This window comes from Penicillium riverlandense (genome assembly GCF_028828495.1).
Source record: "Penicillium riverlandense strain IBT 135883 chromosome Unknown utg000007l_segment0_segment0, whole genome shotgun sequence".
NCBI classification, from domain to species: domain Eukaryota; kingdom Fungi; phylum Ascomycota; class Eurotiomycetes; order Eurotiales; family Aspergillaceae; genus Penicillium; species Penicillium riverlandense.
The window spans coordinates 2,153,056-2,173,120 of NW_026643198.1; the positions used below are offsets into that span (position 1 = coordinate 2,153,056).

Genomic DNA, 20,065 nt, shown 5'->3' on the forward strand with positions numbered 1-20,065 from the left:
AATTCTTAAGCGATCGCAGCCCTTGATCGACACAGTTCTTGGAACCTTTTTGAGGAACTCCATCGTCTCGGTTGAGCTCGGTCGACGTAACCGATTGGTGCCAGGTTACTCGTTTGCTGGGACTATCTTGATTAAATTAGAAACGACGCAGGGTACAAAATAATTCCTGAAATGTCCCGATACGATCGACTTTATCGGGTTCGAGCACTTGTACTGGATCACCTGTTAAAATGTGTCCCTCACACAAACAGCCCTTCTTTATATTCAGGGTAAAGACGAAGGAAGACACCCTGTCAACCAATCAATCTATAGACAAAAAACTCCGACCCAATGCAACAACGCCCCCAGATCCGACCAGACAGATATAGATAGACACAGACAACAAGACAAGACAAAAAAGATCACTCAACACCCTTAATTATCTGCCTTAGCCCTCTTCTCCAGAGCCCTCCGCTCCTTCTTCCTCCTCTTCCTCTCCTCCTTATCAACAACATCCTGCCTCGCCTCCTGCTCCGCAAACGCCTCCGCCTCCGTCTCCATAGCCGGCTCCTCCCACGTCAAATCTTCCTCCTCCTCCCCATTCTCACCCTCTTTCTGCTGTGTAGATGCAGTAGTTGGATCCACCGCCCCCGCCGCAATATCCAGGTACTCCTCGCCAGGATTCTGTTTCGCAACCGTCAAATCCCGGCCTAGGATCTCGCCCGCCAGCCCGGCTTGCACGCGCTTCAGGTTGTGCAGGATCAGATTCGGCGCTGCGGCTGTTGTGCGCGAGACGGGGCCGTGCTCGCTGATGCTGGCGTTTGGTTGCAGGGCCGGGTCGGTTGTTGCGCGGTCTAGGTAGGCCGCTAGGAAGTCGGCTGCGGCGGATTGGGGGATGGCGTGGGTGCTGTGCACTGTTGTTGGAGGGAGGGGGGATGGGCCTTGGGTTGCCATTGTGGTGGTATTCTTGTTCCCAAGAAGATTGTAGAGGTTGTAGATAGAGAATGTGAAGGTGAAGAAGTGTAGAAGAGTAAATGAATGCGCGACCCAAAAAAAAAGTTCCAACTTACGCTAGTCCCGATGGGGCAAGAAGCACTGATTTCTCCCCGTCCGTCTCTTCTGTCTCCTTCACCTCGACCTCCGACACTCGCTCTTCATCACACCCACCACACCCAATCTCCCACCATGCTCTGCCTCCGCTGCAGGGCCCTGCCCGCGGTCCGGCCATCAATGCCTTCCCGCTCGTTGAACAGGTATGTTTACACTCAACACCTTCCCTTCAACGTATCAACCACCACTAACACACCACCACAGGACCACGCAAGGCGCATCTCAAAACTCACCAATCACCCCAATCATCTCGTCCCGCTCCTTCTCCTCAACCCTCTTCTCAACCCCAACCCACCTGCTGCAGCCAACACCACAGATCAGCACCAGCAGCCACATCATGTCTTCCCGACTCCCATCCACAGCAATCCCATCCGTGTCTTCATCGTTGTCACTATCGCCAGTGACATCTCTCCTCCAGTCCCAATCCCGCGCCTTCTCCTCAACGCCCACCCCTCGGCGTGCGCCGCTCTACCTACAATCCTTCACGCCGGGTGCAGAAACGACGGCATGGATTCCTGTCGCGGTCCAAGACGAAGAATGGGCGGAAGGTTATCCAGCGCCGGAGGTTGAAGGGGAGGAAAAATATGAGTTGGTGAATTGTGAATTGTTTATAGAGAGAGGGATTGTGGATGTGGATGCGGAGGTTTTGTCTTAAAAACTTGTGCATGTGTATTTTAAGATGGAAGAGAGTGACAAGAGAGACTTGAGAGTCTTGAGAGTCTTGAGAGTTGGAATTTAAGGTGGTATAGAGGATTTTTTTTGCTTTTGTCGTGGTTCTCTGTGGTGGACTGTACCTTTACCTATTGGGGGATTGGGTTTGTCCCTGTGGACGTGTATCATATCCTGGAGTTTATTCTCTTCCACCACAACAAAACGCTCATCAATGTTTTATATGTATGTACGGAACTGCGGTGTATACAGTTTACTCAAGTACCCAGAGTCGTAGACCGCATCACTCATCATCATCCTCATCACTCTCCTCCGAACCAGTTTCCTCATCATCGTCGTCGTCATCGTCATCATCATCTTCATCATCTTCTTCTTCATCACCATCCAGCTTGAAGCCATAATCATCCTCGAAGTCTTTGAGGGGCTGGACCTTAGGCGTGAACCCGGAGGCCTCGAAGCTCTTCTTGATAGTCTATTGAGAAAACAATCAGTATGCAAACGCGTAACGAAATAAAACGAGAAAAAGAGCTCACCTCCTCCAAGACCGTGCCACAGGTCACAACCACATTAGCAGTATCCGGCGCAAACAGGGGCAAGATAATATCCCGCAAAGCACCTTTCACCTCATCGACACTGATATCGCGCACCTTCTTGAGCATCCGCTCCTTGTAATCAGCGGGAAGATTGCGCACGACCTGGCGGATGAAACTTCCCTGCGCAGCGCTGGCAGCGGTTGTCTGCTCATTGGCGAAGCTGACCACAATACTGCTGATAGCACCCTCCAGCATCAGCGGGTCAAAGGGCATGGCGCCGGACAGATGGTTGTCGACGAGTTGTTTGCTGGACTCGAACGCCTTGTAGGCGTTTGGAGAGCGGTACACGTCGAAATTCACAAAGCCCGTGTCGATGTTGTACGCGAAGCTGGTGCCGTAGGCCAGACCGGTGCCGCGCACGGCGACCCACAGGGGACCTTCGACGGCGTTCATGTAGGCGATTGCGACGAGCAGCGCCGGCAGCTTCGGGTGGTCGTAAGAGTCGAGGCCGCGGCCTGTGGCGTAGAGGTAGGACGAGTCCACTGTCGGCATGGGGACGATGTACGACTCGCCGCCGATCTGCTTGCCGGCATCGCTGAGCAAGGCGCGTCGGTTGGTGATGGGCTGCAGGGTGGTGCTGGTTCCCAGACGATCGGCGAATGGCTTCCACGAGGACACAGGACGAGGGAGCTTCTCGAGGTCGGCGATCACAATCACCCTCACGTTCTCGGGTTGGAAGAGTGACTTGCGGATCTCCTCCATGCGGTTCACAATCGAATCAGGCTGCTCGGCGAGCAGGCGCTTGACACGCTTGAGGTACCGTGCCTTGACCAGGGTAGATCGGGCTCGAACGATGGACTCTTCTCCGTAGTGGACCATGACGTGCACGGCGGCGAGCATGTCGTCGCCGCTGCGCTTGGAGTCGGGCACATCGGCCAGGAGGCGGGTGGTGATGGCACGCAGGCGTTCCACGTCGAAGATCGAGTTCCAGCACAGTTCTTGGATCCAGGCTATGGCAGTGTTATACTTCTCCAGCTCCACCTGGAAGGAAATGCGTAGCATCTCAGAGTTGCCAAGGCTGCGAGCACCCTCCATTCCATATCCGACGGTGTCTCGCTCCAATTCCACGATGACTTCTTCAAAGTCGATCGTCTTGCCATCGCGCTGAACGGGGATGCTGAAGAAAGCCTCGGTGTAGACCGCCAACAAAGGTCGGAGTTGAACGGGCACAGACTTGGCCGAGAGGAGAACCGACAGTTGCACAAAACTGCTGCGGATGTGCTCGAAGTGGATAAAGAGCGGAAGGCTCGACTCGTCCGCATCAACGAGCTTTTGGATCTTGTGATCAGGGTGTCCAGCCTTGAGAGCAGCGCCGGATCGGGCGGTCGTGGTCTCCGTAAAATGAATGGACTCGGTGCCGGGAATACGGAATCCCTCTAGCAACTCCTTGGGAATCTCTTTGTCATTCTGAGCCTTTGCCTTCTCGAGCTTGTCCCCAAGTTCCTTGAGACCATTTTCGCCAAAACGCTGCTTCTGCGCAGCAACCCGTGCCTCCTCGTCCTTCTTCAGTTTCTCAGACATCTTCTTAGACGGAACGCCCAAGATAGTGACATGAGGGGCATCGGCGATCCATTTCTTTATGAAAGTGCGCCATTCATCCTCCGTCCATTTCTCCAAGATGTCATATTCCTTCAACGATGCAACATCCAACATCGTGGAGCCGTCTCGCTTTCCAAACAGAAAGTCTGAAATGACATACTCAGCAAACGACGAAGCGGAGTTCTCTGTCGAGAACTTCCAAGTCCGGCGTTGCCGGTCGAGGCACTCCTTCAGATACTTCATGTCCAGCTTTTTGCTCATCGCATCATTGAGGATTTCGAAAAATCTCTTCTCCACCTGCGCGAGCTTTTCTGTCTCCACGCTGGTGAGAGTAAACCGAATCTCCATGCTGGGGTGGTCTTCCGTGGCGTAGTAAACTGCACTGGCAAGTTGCTCCTTCTCCACAATAATATTTTCCAGCAGAGATGCAGACGAGCCAGCCAGATACAATAGTGACACATTCACGGCACCGGCTATGAAAGAGTCAGCATCCCTTGCAGCATGAATGACCAAAAGAAAACTTACTTTGAACAGGATCAGTGCAGTCTGGTCCCAAAAACCGGATTTCAATTTCACCAGACGACTCATCCTCCTCGGGAAACTCCACCGTCTTGATAATCGACTTCTCCAGCATCGGAGCTTGCTTCGAGTCGACCCAGGGCCGCTTGAATGGCGAGTTGGGGCTCGGAATGACATCCAAGATAGTGTCTTCAAACTTGTCCAAAATCTCCAACAAGTTCTTCTGGTCCACTTCTCCGGTGAGGATCAAACACAAGTTCTTGGGCTGGTACATTTCACGGTGAAATTCCCGAATGCGGTCGGCCGTGAGCACACGGAGCTGTTCCATCATACCACCAGTCTCATACCGGAAACCCACGCCCTCGGGGTAGGTCAATCGGCGGGCTGTCAAATCAATGAGCTCCGCGGCATTGTTTTGCACGCCCTGCATCTCCGAATAGACAACTCCGGCATCATTTCCGGTGCCGTCAATATGATGCACTTCGGTGTAGCAGCCTTCATCAGTCAGAGTCGGTGCAATCACATGCTCCAGGTAGACTGGCAGGATTCGGGCAAAGCCTTCCCAGCCTGCCGTGTCCAGCGTATAGGCCGTATGGTCAGTGGCAGTCCAAGCGTTGGTGTTGGAGTACACTCGGGTCGCCAGCTTATCCAAAAAGCCCTTGTAACGATAGTTGCGAGAGCCCATGAAGCACAGATGCTCTAATGTATGCGGGGCGCCTGAATCATCATGGATCTCCGTGGCAAGCACAAAGTACCCGTTAACCTTTGGGCCTTTCTGGTCGATCACCACCACTCTCATGCCGGTGCGCTCCGACTCATACTGAGTGAATTCGCTCGGCGAGTAGTCCGGCGTGAACTGCTGCAGCAGTTTGAAGTGGCTGTTCTTCATTGAGGGCGACATCTTGTTCCAAGTGTGCCCGGGGAGAGTATCCCGCCGAAAAATAGAAGACCTAGGGCGGCGTTAGCTATTTTGGTCTTGAAACTTTTTTTCGGCACAGTTTCTCGGAGGTGAGATGTTGGTGGGGGTGGGCAAACCACACAAAAGAACGGGACGCAACAGGGACGCTTGGATATAGTCAAGAGGAGGGAGAGATGACACTCACAGGGACCGAGTAGATTGTGCCCTCGTCAGGCCTCGTAAACAAGAAGACAACACGGTGGGATGAAAGAAGATGGAGCCCGGCGGAGGTTGGGTCGGGCCCGGCCTTACAAAGCAGTGCAAATGATGGAGGATTGGCGTATGCAGACGGACTGATCGAGGTATATCCCGTCCCTATTATTCTTATTATTCCCGTATGATTCTTATTATAATAATTGTCATCGTAAGAGAACAATGGGAGAACAGAAAGGGATATAGTAGGAGTCGCTAAGCTGACGAGTCACGTGTAAAGTGCCTGAACTTGCCAGGATTATGTAAGGAGAAGCCGCATTCATTCCATTGGAAACATAAACAAGTAAAGTCATCTAAAGCATTGATTGCCGAGTCAATCGAATCCGCGAGATAGTTTAGTTTGCCTAAATCGCCCAGATACGTTGCTTCCCACCCCATATGGAACCAACCCACTCTATATCATCAGCACCCGCTGTCTCGATCTTGAAATGATAAAAAAAAAAAAAAAAAAAGAAAGAAAAGTAAACTACAGCTCACGATCAGCCGCCTTAACGGGCTTCTCGCTATCCTCCTCCTTACGACCCGTGACATTACCGCCCTTCCAGCCCAGAGCGCCGAGTCGCTCCGTGAGGATGGGGTGCGAGTAGTGGTAGCTGGCATACATCCAGTCGGCGTCCATGGTGCTCAGGTTCTGGATCTGGAGCTTGAGGAGCGATGCGGCGAGCTCCTTCTTGTAGCCGAGCTTCTGGGCGAATTCGTCTACAACATGTCAGTATATGTGATGAGAGACGTATAGGAGATAAGACACATACCAGCTTCGAATTCGAATTTGCGGCTCAGAATGTTCATCAGCAGCTTGACGACGGCGTCCATGGGTGCCAGGGCGTCGGAGAACAGCAGGAATCCAATCATGATGGGTTGCTCCTTGACAAAGCCAAAGGACTGGTACAGGGACTTGTTGTTGACGAACACGGAGAAGAGCGCGAAGATGTAGAACATGTGGAACTGCGCAATACCAAAGAGCTTGGTCGTGTGGCTCAGACTCCAGTGGCCAAGCTCATGGCTCAGCACAGCAACGACCTCCTCGGGCTCACTCTTCTCAATCAGCGTATCGTAGATGACGATGTGCTTCTTCCACGGCAGACCATAGAAGTAGGCATTGCTGTGCGCGCTGCGCTTGCTACCATCGATAACATGCAATTCCTGAAGCGGGAACTTGAGCTTCTTGGCCAAGTCCTCAACGCCCGTCTTCAGGGCACCGGGCTCGAGCGGCGAGAGCTTGTTGAACAGCGGCAGAATGACAATCGGGTAGATGGTGATGGCGAAGATCTGAACAAAGACACCAAACAGCCACAGATAGTAAAAGAACGAGGTCCCGGTCTTCTGGATGATCTTGAGCACGGCGCTGATAATGGGCGCCCCAAGCACAATGCCCAGCATCTGGCCCTTTAGCATATCCGTCACCCAGAGCTTGAGTGTCTGCTTGTTGAACCCGAACTTCTCCTCCAGCACGAACGTGTTGTAGTACGAGACCGGCAGCGAGAGAACAGTGCTGAGGATGTTGAACCCGAAGAGAAACAGCAGCGTCTGGCCGATCTCGCCCTGGAAGCGTCCGGGCAGGTACCGCGCCAGCACCACGCCGGCGACGCCCCAGAGTTTGGGGAGGACATCGCCGTAGATGAAGACCAGGTTTTGGATTTGACCGTAGAGTCCGGAGACGAGGTTGAACTTGGCTTTTGCGCGACCGTATGCCTGTGCTCATTATTCCCTAGTTAGCGGTACTCTGTTGTTGGTGGAAGAAGAATCATGAAGTGGCCTTACCTGACTCTGGTCAAAGACCTTTTGGGACACTTCTCCCTCTAGGACCTTGGGAGCCTTGGTGCGCTGCAGGACCTTATACTGCCGCAGCGACAAAAGGCCCTCTAGCACATACTGGCCCAGCGAGAAGCCCACGAGCACGTTCTTCCATGGGAAGAGCGGACGGTCGAGAAGACGCGCGAGTTGCTAGAAGCGGACACACGATGGGTCAGCGAGTGGCCCAATGAGAAAACCAGGGCGCATCTAATTAATTCCATGCCGACTCACCTCGAGGATATACATGATTGGGGACTCGCAAGGGAAGCGAAAGAGAAAGAAAGAGACAGGTGTTCCTGGCGAGAAGGAAGATGCAACAACAGTGGCCCCGTCTGACTAAGGAAGAACAAACAAAGAAACGGCAGCAACTACACAAACTGGATTCTCTATCTACACTCCAAATCCAATAGTAATAATAAATGCACAGAACGGGGAAATCTCCTTAGATACAACTCCCTAGAACACATCATAGAATTGAACCCATTTTTCTTTCGTCCACCGTGGCTCGCAGTCCAGAGACATCTCTCCGGCCAAAACAGCGGGAGACGGAGGAATCCTTGCTTGCGCTCTTTCTATCCAGCAGGGGGCAACGTTTGTAATGCCATTCCATGACCTTGCCGTCTCGTCGTGATCGTAACAAAAAACTTTTTTTTTTCTGCGATTATTTGGAATCGGCGAACTCGTGCCCACGGGTCGAATGTCCGGGTGCGGCAGCGCAGACAAGACACGCGCCCTCACTGGTACGACTGACTTGTGAGCCGGAGCAGCCTCTCCCTAATTTGTTCGGGCTGGGGGCATCATGCAAAATGGGCGGGGTTTAGTTTGAAACGGGCTCCAGGGTGTTACCACTACACACAAGGGTTAGCAAGATGACAAGAAACAAAAACAGACTTAAGACTTACGCGACAATGTTGGCCCACCCGATCAGACGCCAGTGCTTCTCGATTCTCCGACTGATGGCAATCTTCTCACCAACCTCCGTGCAAGCCGGGCTGGTCAGACTGAGCTTAGCGGCATCGGCCTTGACACCCAGCACCTTGGCGCCAGTGGCGGTACTGCCGACGTTGATCATGAGAACCTCATTCTTGGCCAGCTTGGCCACCTTGGCCTGCTTGCCGTCGGCGGTCTTGACACCCAGGAGGCGGCGGAGCAGGAAGTAGTTGACCTCGATCTCCGTGTAGATGGCGGGCAGGCGGCCGCGGTGGCCCAGCACGAAACCAACCAGACGATCGGCACGGCAAAGCGTAGGGTCAACCCGAGTACCAACACCAATCAGACCACCGGGAACGGCGAACTTCAAGTCGTTGTGCTCGGCGAAGAGCGACACAACGCGCGAGAAAATAGAGCGGCACTGGATCTTGCCGTTCTCGTCCTTGGTGACGAGACCAGGACGGATTTCAATCTCATCGTTCAGCTTGAGCACACCAGTCAGGATAGAACCACCAGCCACACCACCCTTGAGCTCATCGATCTCGGCACCGGGCTTGTTCACGTCGAACGACCGGATAACCATCATGTGAGGCGAGGCAGAGAAATCCCGCATGGGGACTGGGATATTCGCCACCAAACTCTCATTGACGGCATCGATGTTATACTTCAGCTGCGCGGAGATGGGGATAATGGGCGAGCCATCGGCAACGGTACCACGGATGAACTTGCGGATCGACTCGTAGTGCTGCAGAGCGGCATCCTCCCGCATCAAATCCACCTTGTTTTGCAGAATGACAATGTGGCTGAGCTTCATGATCTCAATGGCCGCAAGATGCTCCGAGGTCTGGGGCTGCGGGCAAGGTTCGTTTCCAGCAATCAGAAGAAGAGCAGCGTCCATGACGGCGGCGCCAGACAACATGGTAGACATCTAGATGTAAAGAAATCAGTCAGTGGAAAAAGGCGAAACGAACAGATGATACATGGGCAACCCACCAGAATGTCGTGACCAGGGCAGTCCACAAAGGAGATATGTCGGAGCAGCCGGTACCGTCCCTCACATCCTTCCCGCTCACACGCCGGGTCGACCTCCTTGTCACTGCGGTAGCTCTTGTAGCACGTCGGCCGAGGGCACGCGGGGTTGTCGCACTTGTAGATCTTGGCATTGGCATAACCCAACTTAATGGTGATATTGCGCTCCAACTCATTCTTGAAACGGACGGTCTGCACCTCTGAGATGGCCTTGACGACCGTCGACTTGCCGCTGTGGGGGTTGTATTAGCCAAGTCCAACACGGCGAGGAAATATGCACGAACTGAGCGACATGTCCTACTGTCCCAACGTTTATACTGGCTTGACGGCTGATCACCTCGGGGGACAAGGGCGTCAATTTTGAGAAGTCGAGGGTGTCTGGGTTGGGCTGTTCGGGGAGTTCTGGGCGCTTGGGCTGGGACACCGGAGGCGCCGAGGACTTCTTCATGGCCGACTTGAGCGGCTTTTCCTGGTCAAGGTTGTCGTCAAAGTCCTGGTTGGTGGCCTCGAGCACGGGGGAACCGGGCTGGGAGTCGTCGTCGGGAAAGTCGCCGTTGGTAGCCATGGTTGCGAGAGGCGAAGAAGCAGCGAGAGTCAACCTTCTTCTAGGGTGGGGGTGGGAGGGTGGATGGAAGCGAGGGAGAAAATTGCGGCGTGTGGCTCATGATGAAAGAAACTGGAGTGGGGAGTTTTGTGCAGTGGAGTGTGGGCGGTGAGTGTGGGCTAGCTATTGTTCTACTATAGGATTTCAACCGGGACAAGTATTGTTTGGAAACGATGGTATGGAATTATTCTTTTCAAAATTCCCGGGTGCCAAATACTATTCTACATGCTGGGTATCACATCACCCCTATTCCTCATCGCTCTCGTCGCTGCTTGACTCTACCTCTTCCTCTTCCTCTTCATCCGCCTCCGAGTCCAGCAGAGTGGATGGATCCTCGGCTGGCAGCATGATAAAAGATGCCAGACAAGTAATGCGATTGCCCGTTTCATAGGTCGTCAAGAGATCTCCGACCTGGCGAGTCTGGTCGGCGGATGATTTTGCCGCCAGCTCTTTGCCGGTGATCTTCCAGATGCGCACCACCCCGTCACTGTTGCCAGTCACCACCAAGAGGTTGTCATGGAATTCTTTCGGCTGCCCGCCCAGACTCAGAATCTCAAAGTCTTTGATGCGCCCGGGGAGGCCAGCCTGTTTCCCACCAATCTGAGCAACCGCAGTCGCGTACGGAATCGGAGCCTCATCATCCTCTTCCGCCTTCTGGAGCACCTTAGTCGAATAGAAGATTAATCGGCCATCCTCCGTGGACACGGCAAGCAGCTCGTCCGTCTTGCCCTCTCCCAAGGAGATGTATTTCATCTGGTGCAGCTTGCTCCTAGGACTGGGCAGGACGCGGCACTTTGGTGTCGAGTCCTGTATAGATGGTTAGAACATGCCCTCACTCGGACCGACAGCAACTTACAATTCCAAACACCATCGCACCCCATTCAAAGGCAACGGCAAAATTCTCTCCTTCGGGATTCCATGCAATCCGCCGGCCTTCACCGCTGCTCCATCTGCTCTCCTTGACACTCTGTAGCACCTCTCGGCCAAAATTCAACACACCGGCCTTCTTGCCCGTCACCAGATTCCACAGCCGCATGCACCTCTCTCCTCTCCCTACGCTCAGCATCAACTTCATGCTCGGATGTACTGCAAAATGATTGACTCCAGACGGCGCCGCACCAGGAGGTGCTGTGTCACCACTGGGTCTGCCCTGCACCTTGGGACCCGGGGCCTTGATCGTCGAGACGACAGTCCAATCACGGGTTTTGGACACTGAGATGGTATTGTCTTCCGCCGCAGCCAACAGTTTGCTGCGCGACGGGAATACCAAAGCCGAGATGCTGGCCGAATGGTGCAGCAACGACCCCAGCTCGCGGTTCTTCGGGTTTTCGAGAATTTTGTTTCCGGCCAAGGTCGGCACCGAGGGATATTCGTCGTTCACAGCGGGGGTGCGGCCGACAGGGAGTAGAGATTGATGCGCTCATCCGTTCCACCGCTGGCCAAGATGACCTTGGGGGCTTCGGCAGTGTCCGTGGCCTTGGGTGGTGGTGACAGCGCCAGACAGCGAATGGCGGATCCATGCGCCTCGAACAGGAACGAGTCCACACATTGGACCGACGATGGGTCAGGTTTGGCGGACCCCAGGCATGAGGCAGGAATACCGGCCGTGAATCCGTGCAAGACTCGCTCGTAGGAACCCGTGACGATCTGCAGGCGCAGAGCTACATCGGGAGCTTCTGTCGCGGTGGCCGTGGCTTTGACGGCCTTGGAGGAAGGGGTGGCGGGTTTGTCGTCTTTGGCCGCGTCGGGCCTCTTGCGCTTGACCATGATCTGGGACGTGGTGGTGGATGTGGGAGGTGTGCAAGAGCTGAATTGTCTGTCTGTATGTATTTTTTTTTTTTTTTCGTTTATCGATTAGAGTGATAATGTCCGCAAGCGGGTTAGTCAAAATGACCATACGGCCATACCCACTGATACACACCTGTAGGCGCTGCGACGAGCCTGTCCATGTCGGCCACACACTGTTAGTCGCTGGCCATTGCAGATATTGGATTGAGATTGAATTCGATTTGAGTGATTATTGTGGCTCTTTGCATTGTGTTGCCGGACAATCACACCAACCTCCCTCTGGGGGTCCCATTGCAGGCCGTATCGTCGCCGTACGGGCAGGAAACCCATTGCTCCCGCCCATGCCCGCTGCTTCTTCTCTTCCGTTACCCGTACACAACACAGTCAAGGTCTTCACCCCTTCAGTCGTCTCCCCTCCCCCCCATCGTCTCCCACCATCACCACATCCGTTTCATCCTTTCTGAGCGATTTTTCCCTTCTGGATGCCCTCGCGCAGTCCACTCCCTTTTTTTCCCCGCGTTAATTGGATGCGGTGTGCCCGAACCACGACCCCCATGCGCTGCGACGAGCTGCTCGTCCTGTCTATCCGTTTTGAGGCCATTTTCGCGGTCTAGATGACCTCGCCATGCTCCGTGACGAGCTGCATGCAGTCGTAGCTCGACGACAGGCCAAACTTACAGAGCTGTTTTACGCCACGGTGGGTGTGGGCGCGACCGAGGGCGCGACCGGGGACTCGCACTACCAAGAGAAAGAACAAGCGTTCCTCGACGCCAACGACCTCTCCAAGTAAGTTTGTTTGGTGTTCTTTTCACTCTTTCTTGCCATATTAATCGGTCGCGTGATGCAATATTTTTGGAATTTCGATGCTAATGCCCCGTTAGAGGTCGCTACTTCAACGAATCCACCCTGCCACCACCCTCGAATCCACATCTCACGCGTTCGGCAAGCAGAAAGGCCGCTGCATCAGCCGCTGCTGAGATCCCAGTCGCTCCGTCGCCCACAGCCGATGGCGTCCCTGTGACTGCGACCGGAACTGTCGCGGGAGAAGAATCGCCTGAAGTCGCGCCAATCTCCGCGGACGCGACAGGACAGGAGCAACCGCCGGCATCCGCGATCAGTCCCCAAGTATCGCAGGATCTGAATGTACCGACTCCGTCGACCGCGCCGTCTACTCGGTCACCGCGCGCCGAGCAGATCGCAGCAGAGTCTCAGGACCACGATGCTACGGAAATAAAGACCTCTCCCAGTGGAATGAAGGGCGCTCCAGCGCTGGAGATTCCTGCTGATTCTCTCACGCGAAAGAAACACGCCACGCGGCCATCTCTCACCTTGGGGTCTGCGCATCCCGAACAACCACTTTCACCCGCCTCCTCCGCTGGGCCCTACTCTAATAATACCCCTATTCCTGTTGCTGCATCGCCCGACACCAGCCCTGCAGAGGAAGCAGACGTCGTTGGAAAGATCGACCACCCGATTCCAAGGCATGATCGATCTGTCAAAGCACGCGCGAGCTTGGTTCCGTCGACCCCGGATGAACAATTGCGCATGGAGGAGGCGCAGTCGCTGCGTCATGCCGCTGATGGCGTGAAAACCGAGGCCGACAAAGACCGAATGGATGTCGATGAGACTGGACCTGATGGAGCTGCTTCAATGGAGCCGCTATCGCCAACTCAGCGCTTGCCCGAAGGCGCCGAGCCGGCTGCTAATGCCATGTCCGATATGCACGCAGCAAAGAGGATTTCACCCACTCAGCCCGGTCTCTCCCAGCCGGAACGCATGACCACACGAGTATCGTCAGGTGCCATTCGTCACAAATCTGTCTCCGAGATCCTCGGAGAGACCCCGAGAGTTGTGACGGACAAAGACTCCCCCGATGCCGTTGCAAGGATGCGGTTCAAGGACCGGAAAGACCGAGAAAAGGAGCGAACCCGACTTTCAACCGTTGTCTTCCCGAAGCAGACGCCATCCCAAATGGAGAGATCTGATTCTATGGACCTTGGCCAGCGAGATTCCAGCGATGCGATTGCGAAGGTGAACGAGGAGCAAGACTATCTGTTCACCTTGTTCTTGAATCGCGCCTATGCTCCGCCTCGGGGATCGAACCTGAATACACTCTTGAGCTCTGCCCACAAGACACTCAGCACGGAAAACCATCTGCTGGAGTACCAGGAGCAGATGGACTGCCGCACCTTGCGGCGCATATATGCCCTTCAAAATGCCAACCGATGGCCCCTGCGGCAAATGAAACGGGCTGCCGAGCCCGTCCGCCAGGGCACGCACTGGGATATTGTCTTGGATCACATGAAGTGGATGCGAACCGACTTCCGTGAGGAAAGAAAGTGGAAAGTTGCTGCGGCCAAAAGCTGCGCCGACTGGTGTGCGGAGTATGTCAACAGTGACGAGGAACACCGTGTTCTCCTCCGCGTGAATGCGAAGATTCCATCCCCCAACACCGAAGTGAAGGAGGCCGGGAAGGCCGGCGTAGCCTCTCCGTCAGAGGCGCCAGGCGACCACCCTACCCCCGATCTCGTTCCGTCTGCCGAGGAGGAATCGGTCAGCGATGGCTTCAACGATGAGCCACGGCACGACCTTCAAGATACTGTCGCTCCGGCGGCTATCTTCTCCCTCGGCTTGGATGAGTTCACTTTTTCTATTAACATGACACCTGCTGCCGAGAAACTATTGGAAGAGCTGCCGGTGTACGCTCCTCTCCGGATCGCCCCGGAGACAAGTGTGCCGACATTCAAAGCACCTCCAGATTCGGCGTGGAAGACCGATCTTCTTCCTGTCTCCAAATTCGCGACTACCAAGATCAGCTTCCATGATGATGAACGGCCCCGAAAGCGAAGCAGATACGATTACTCCCAATACGATTCTGAATCGGAACATCGTGTTACCGAGATACCCCCGGAACAGGCCAACGTTGCGCTCTTTAGACCCGAGAACAAGCACATCCGTGATCGAATTCACCCTGGCCATTCGTTCCGCCCTCCTACTGAACATCCTATGCCGTCAGTTGGGTTCTTCGAATCTCGACAGTCATCGCAATGGACCTATGCCGAGGACGACGAGTTGCGCCGTCTGGTGAAAGAATATTCCTACAATTGGTCTCTTATTTCAAGCTGTCTGACACCGTCTTCTCTGTTCACATCCGGGGCTGAGAGGCGCACTCCTTGGGAGTGCTTTGAGCGCTGGGTGGGACTGGAAGGTCTTCCTGCGGAGATGTCCAAGACTCAGTACTTCCGGGCCTACCACCAGAGACTGGAAACGGCACAGCGCACTGTTCTGGCGCAGCAGCAAGCCGCTCAGCAGCAGCAACAGCAACAGCAACAGAGCAATAACGGTCAGCCGCAACCACCGATTCGGCGCAGAACGACGCAGCCTCTTCGAGTCGACCGGAGAAGATCTTCGAAACATCTCGCCTTGCTTGATGCTATGCGGAAGCTGGCTAAGAAGCGGGAGACGATGCTCCAGAAGCAGCAGCACGGTATGTTTTGATAAATACAGCACTTGGTAGGATAGCTGACATTTTCTCCTTAGCATCCCACTTGGCTTCGCTCCGAAAGGCCAACGAGGCGAACCAGCCCAAGCCTCCGATCTCGTCTCCGGCTGAATTCAGTCGACTCAAGTACGAGCGGGAGATGAAGCTGCAAGAAAGGCAAGAGCAATACCGACAGCAGATGATCGCTCAGCAAAGGGCTAGTCTTGCTGCTCAGCGTGCCGGTCAAATGCCCAACCAGCAGCAGCAGCCGCAAATGATGAATGCTCCTAATCGGAATCCCAACGGCGTGCCCACCAATCCCGCCAACTCTGGCGTGACCGGTGGCACTCCAAATGGAATGACCAATGGCATGCCTCCTAATGCTAGCGTGAACCAAGGTCGCCCTCTTCCAATGCAGGGGATGCCCACTGGAGCCCCGGTCAATGGCCAAATGGCTCCGAATGCCATGACGATGAAGATGATGCCCCAGGGTCAAATGCAGCAAGGCGCGGGTGCCAGACCTGGAATGCCGATGCAGACGTCTCCAGACAACGCCCGGGTCATCCGCGAAGCAAACCGACTGCAGGAACAGCAGCGTATCTTGCAGTCTCGACAGCAGCAACAGCAGCACCCTCATCCCCAAGGCCAACCCCAGCAGGCACAGCAACAGTTCCACGGCCAACAGCAGTTCGCACCCCAAGGTTCGCACTCACCGAACCTGAACATGCCCAATGTCAACAACGGCCCCAACAACGCTGCCATGATGGCCGCGCTCCAGGCGCAGGGCGGAATGCAAAGCCCATCGTTCCACGCGGGTACGCCACAGGGCATGTCCACCCCGTCACCTCGGATGAACCAGCCCAATCCGCTTTCCAGCGGCGTCGTTCCGACCATCAGCACCATCCAAAGCCAGATTCAACGAAGCAACCCGAACCTGCCCGCAGATCAGGTCAACAAATTGGCCACAGAGCGCCTCAACCAATACCAGCAGCAGCGAATGTCTCAACAAGCGGCCATGAACGCCGCCGCTGGCAGCATGAACGCCGCTCAGGCCAACTACCAAGTCCCGCACGAGGGCAACTTCCAGACGCCGACGCCGCAATCCGGCCTGCCGAATGGCAATCCCGCAATGCAGGTGCCCCAGAACCAAGGCTTCTCGCCCATGATGCGTGTTCCGCAGACTGCGCAGCAGACCCGTGTCGGCGTCACTAGCTCTCCGGCTATGAATGGCGCCACCCAGTCTAGTCGCAGCGCAACGCCGCAGACTCAGCGCAGTGGCAGCAGCACTCAGGCGGGAGCTGTCCAGGGAGGGTCAAACAAAAGCCCGCATCCCCCGCCGGCCCAGACGGCCACCAGCTGAGTGTTGGAAATGGATGGCATGGATTAACTCGTGCTGCGCTCGTCGTCCTCCATCTTTGTTTCAATTGTACATATTGTCTTGAAACTCCTTTTATTACTCTGATTTATCGAATCCCTCGTCCTCCCTGCCTGCGTGTCTGTCCGTCTTCTCTTCTCCGTCTTCCGCTGAAATCATGATCCCGATAATCGCGCCATCATCCCCACCACCACCAATATCTCCTCCCTCTTTCTGCTTTACCGGCACGCGGTTTTACCTCCATTCTTCCCTCCCCGTCTATCTGTTCCCCTGAATCTTCTTTTTTACACCGGACTCTGAACCTTCCTTGCATGTTCTTGATCTAATGGACCAGATAAGTGTGCACTGGCTGTGCTCCATGCAGTGCTGCGCCTTGGACATCATGTCTGGTTTTTGGTTTCTCCCTGTACTACCTACTACCTATTGATGGCATGGGCGGGTTAGTTACTCTTTCTTGAGTTTTCGAGTTTTTACTTTTTCTTTTCTATCTTCGATGGGATGGATGGTGGATGGAGTTGAAAGGATGAAGGAGTTAATTGGTTGGTGCATATGAATTGTATGAATAGTCTTGATTGAAAGCAGCCATATCCAGCCTTCCTTCTCCATCTTGATTTCAATTGCTAGAGCAAGAAAGAAGACCAAGTAGATGAACTAAATCACAACTTCCCCCACCCACAAAAACTCCTCCCAATTCTCATAGTCGAACCAACGAGGAATCCCCACACGCCCGCCCTGAGCGCAGCCTGCATACCACGCATAAGGACTAGGCGCCCCGTATAAGCAAACGCATCGGACCACGAGGTTGCGCCGAACCACAGGCCCAGCGGATGGAGGTCCGCGAGCTGGATGGCGGACGAAGAAGAAGAGCGGTGCGCGGAGCCGAGGTAGGAGTGTGCTAGGGAGCGGAGAGAGAGGGATTCCAGCGGGGAGAGCAGGATGACACTTAGCAGTGCGGCGAGGTGGGAGGCGAGCGAGTCGATGGGGTGTGCGGAGAGAAGGGTTACTCTGTGTGCCATGGATGATGGGTTTAGGAAAGATTGTGAGGGGAATGGGAGGGTTGTGGCGGATGTGAGGGGTGGTTGGTCCATGAGAGAGTCCAGTTCTACTATGTCTGGATTTTGGTGCAGGTCGGGGCCTGGGGCCGGGGGTGGGTGGGTGTGGGATTCGTCTTCGTCGTCGTCGTTTGGCTCCTCCACGCCGTCGGGCAGGAGGTTCGGGGTGGTGCTGGGGACGGGGACGTCGGCCGTGGACTCGAGAGCTGGATGGTCGGTGACCGCGGCATCTGGAAGGGGATGGGGAGGCTGAGTTTCAGGCATGGGGGGATCAGGTTCGGCCACGACGTCGGTAAGGGCGCCGCTGTCTGCGGCGATAGATTGGTGCACTACTGCGTGCTGGGGACTCAGCGTTGTATGATGCTGGCTCGAGATCAAGGCATCCAGAAACTCGGCGATCGATCTGCGGTCGACGGTCGTCGAGGGTGGCCGAGAAGGGTCATCAGTGCTGGGCCGGACAGTCAGGTGATCCTGGTCCCGAGTCTGGTTTTGCGCGTTGCGATTGCGGTTGCCCAGTAGCTCGAGCTGCATAGTGATGATGTCGGAGCTTTGATGGATCAGCGACGCCCGGACACGAGGCGAGGTTGGCGGAGATGTATCTGGGGACGATGGGTGTGAGAATAGGGTGTTTGACCGTGAATTCTGCCGGTCCATGGCCGTTCCCTCGCCGTGTTGTGTATCCTGATGTGTCAGGTGGTCATGCGGATTGGAAGAGGTCGAGAGGGCGCTCGCCTGTCCTAGAGTGGCCATTTCGGAAAAGTAGTCGCTGCTCATCTCTCCCGGAGACTGCGACATCCGGTTCTCGTTCGTGAGCACCTGGTTCATGGCAAGTGTGGTGGTGACCACATCGGACTGCAAGGCTTGCGCAGCACCCAGCAAGTCTGGCTGCGTAATATCGACGACGTGAGAAAAAGGAGTGGCTGCTAAATTCCTTTCCAGGAGCTCATCCGGTCCACGCTCGGCCGTGTGGTTTCGCGACTGTGCCCCCTCAAGCTCATTTTGCAAGGTTTCGATGGAGTTGCGAAGGCTTTCAATCCTGTCATCTCTGGCCGGTTCGATGGTTTGCTGATCTGGCGCGTGTCTTGATCGAAGACCAAACCACGAGAAAACCCATCCCCGAAAAGCGGCCAGCTCGCACTGGACATCCTGGAGGAATGTAAGTTTGGCACGCTGAATTTCCTCTTCCGACCTCCGCCCAAGGGTAGGCACCACCCATTCAATGAGATTCTCTTCAAAAGCGACACGAACCGAAAGTTCATCTGCAAGGGTGGGTTTTGGCAGCCTTCGACGGATCAACCTGTAAAGACGCTCTTCGAGCTCCGGGCGCAGGTAATATGCATATATTAACACGAGAACCGCAGGAGACGTTAACAGGCCCGTAAGCGAGGCGCCTATGGATTGGAAGGTGAATTCGGTCGGGAGTGGCGGCAGCTGAATGAGGGACTCGGCACCAAAGGGGATAAAGAGGCGAAGACTAGGGACAGAGTTCGGTGCCACGAGCGAGAGTGACTGGAGCAAGGAGTACATGTAGGCTTCCACGGAAAACATGAGCACCGAGGTCCTCGCCCTGGGAACGGTCATTAGTGCCTGCGCTCTGACTCGATGTCTCGAATGTACTCACGCCGTGTACGCAACTCCGAATACCGAACGGACGACGGGAGAGAGGCTGCCATCCCCTGTCTTTGCCATGAGGTAATCTCGGACAGAAGTAAAGGTCCGCTTCAATGGGGTTTCCCGGGCAAAAGTGAAACCGCTAGATACTGCCCAGGCAGGGATTCCGGCAAAATAGAAACCGACAACGCCAGTAGACCCGCGTTCAGAGCGTATGACATCCAGCAGGGCAGCATGGGTATAGCGTCTGTATGTCTGTTCCCCGTATGACGAACAGTCAGCTTCCTAGTTATGCGATTCAACACGGATGCGCAGGTCCTACCAGAATGCGAGCCGTGAGCGAAGTAGTCCACCACGTGCCGAAGAAGACAAACAGCTGGTCCAGGGTGGTCATGACCAAGCCGAAGTCATTCTCGGTGGCGATCTGGTTGATCTTCTGCTGTTCATTGGGGATCCTGGTCTGCCGGTCCTCCCCGCTCACCACGATCCCCATCGTTGAGAGGATGTCATTCTTGGCTCTCCGCAGGCCCCGTCCAAGGACTTTGGACTCGGGGTTGACAGGGTGGCCGCGGTGGTCATACTGTTGCATGTAGTCGTCGGCGTGGATGCTGGAGACTCGTCGCACCGTGCTCGAGGGATCCACCGCGCCGTAGTCGGGGGCATCGTACGGGGACCGGCCCTGGAAAGTGGACAGGTCAGTATATGAGGTGGATGGAGAGAAGCTAGGAGGCACTTACCAGAGCGAGCCGATTCAGGTAGGCTTGTCGGCCCATGGCGTGCTAGATTCATTGTCTCATGGGAGGTGGAACAAACGGAGGGAG

The 20,065-nt window shown here is 55.1% G+C and overlaps 8 protein-coding genes across 8 annotated transcripts; 2 read left to right on the forward strand and 6 right to left on the reverse strand.

Moving 5' to 3' along the window:
- Positions 1 to 414: 414 nt before the first annotated feature.
- N7474_008452 (uncharacterized protein) lies at positions 415 to 933 on the reverse strand (the record flags this gene model as incomplete). The annotated part of the gene is made up of 1 exon (XM_057199862.1): positions 415 to 933. The coding sequence occupies one exon, from the start codon at positions 931 to 933 to the stop codon at positions 415 to 417; it is 519 nt and encodes a 172-aa protein (XP_057050563.1).
- A 231-nt stretch (positions 934 to 1,164) lies between these two features.
- N7474_008453 (mitochondrial 54S ribosomal protein bL34m) lies at positions 1,165 to 1,744 on the forward strand (the record flags this gene model as incomplete). Its single annotated transcript, XM_057199863.1, has 2 exons — positions 1,165 to 1,232; positions 1,294 to 1,744. 2 exons carry the CDS (start codon positions 1,165 to 1,167, stop codon positions 1,742 to 1,744), a joined length of 519 nt encoding a protein of 172 aa, XP_057050564.1.
- Positions 1,745 to 2,041: 297 nt separating this feature from the next.
- On the reverse strand, positions 2,042 to 5,310 carry N7474_008454 (putative zinc metalloprotease; the record flags this gene model as incomplete). The annotated part of the gene is made up of 3 exons (XM_057199864.1): positions 2,042 to 2,230; positions 2,292 to 4,363; positions 4,416 to 5,310. 3 exons carry the CDS (start codon positions 5,308 to 5,310, stop codon positions 2,042 to 2,044), a joined length of 3,156 nt encoding a protein of 1,051 aa, XP_057050565.1.
- A 736-nt stretch (positions 5,311 to 6,046) lies between these two features.
- On the reverse strand, positions 6,047 to 7,620 carry N7474_008455 (zinc metalloprotease; the record flags this gene model as incomplete). Its single annotated transcript, XM_057199865.1, has 4 exons — positions 6,047 to 6,279; positions 6,333 to 7,272; positions 7,342 to 7,524; positions 7,606 to 7,620. The coding sequence occupies 4 exons, from the start codon at positions 7,618 to 7,620 to the stop codon at positions 6,047 to 6,049; spliced, it is 1,371 nt and encodes a 456-aa protein (XP_057050566.1).
- Positions 7,621 to 8,191: 571 nt separating this feature from the next.
- Positions 8,192 to 9,898, reverse strand: N7474_008456 (translation initiation factor eIF2 subunit gamma; the record flags this gene model as incomplete). Its single annotated transcript, XM_057199866.1, has 4 exons — positions 8,192 to 8,222; positions 8,277 to 9,232; positions 9,298 to 9,565; positions 9,618 to 9,898. The coding sequence occupies 4 exons, from the start codon at positions 9,896 to 9,898 to the stop codon at positions 8,192 to 8,194; spliced, it is 1,536 nt and encodes a 511-aa protein (XP_057050567.1).
- Positions 9,899 to 10,183: 285 nt separating this feature from the next.
- On the reverse strand, positions 10,184 to 11,704 carry N7474_008457 (putative 60S ribosome biogenesis protein Mak11; the record flags this gene model as incomplete). The annotated part of the gene is given in 3 exon segments (XM_057199867.1): positions 10,184 to 10,744; positions 10,794 to 11,356; positions 11,371 to 11,704. The coding sequence occupies 3 exon segments, from the start codon at positions 11,702 to 11,704 to the stop codon at positions 10,184 to 10,186; spliced, it is 1,458 nt and encodes a 485-aa protein (XP_057050568.1).
- A 646-nt stretch (positions 11,705 to 12,350) lies between these two features.
- eaf1 (MYB and HSA domain protein) lies at positions 12,351 to 16,566 on the forward strand (the record flags this gene model as incomplete). The annotated part of the gene is made up of 3 exons (XM_057199868.1): positions 12,351 to 12,511; positions 12,607 to 15,212; positions 15,266 to 16,566. 3 exons carry the CDS (start codon positions 12,351 to 12,353, stop codon positions 16,564 to 16,566), a joined length of 4,068 nt encoding a protein of 1,355 aa, XP_057050569.1.
- A 671-nt stretch (positions 16,567 to 17,237) lies between these two features.
- Positions 17,238 to 20,017, reverse strand: N7474_008459 (uncharacterized protein; the record flags this gene model as incomplete). Its single annotated transcript, XM_057199869.1, has 4 exons — positions 17,238 to 19,200; positions 19,255 to 19,499; positions 19,567 to 19,923; positions 19,982 to 20,017. 4 exons carry the CDS (start codon positions 20,015 to 20,017, stop codon positions 17,238 to 17,240), a joined length of 2,601 nt encoding a protein of 866 aa, XP_057050570.1.
- Between the last annotated feature and the right edge of the window lie 48 nt (positions 20,018 to 20,065).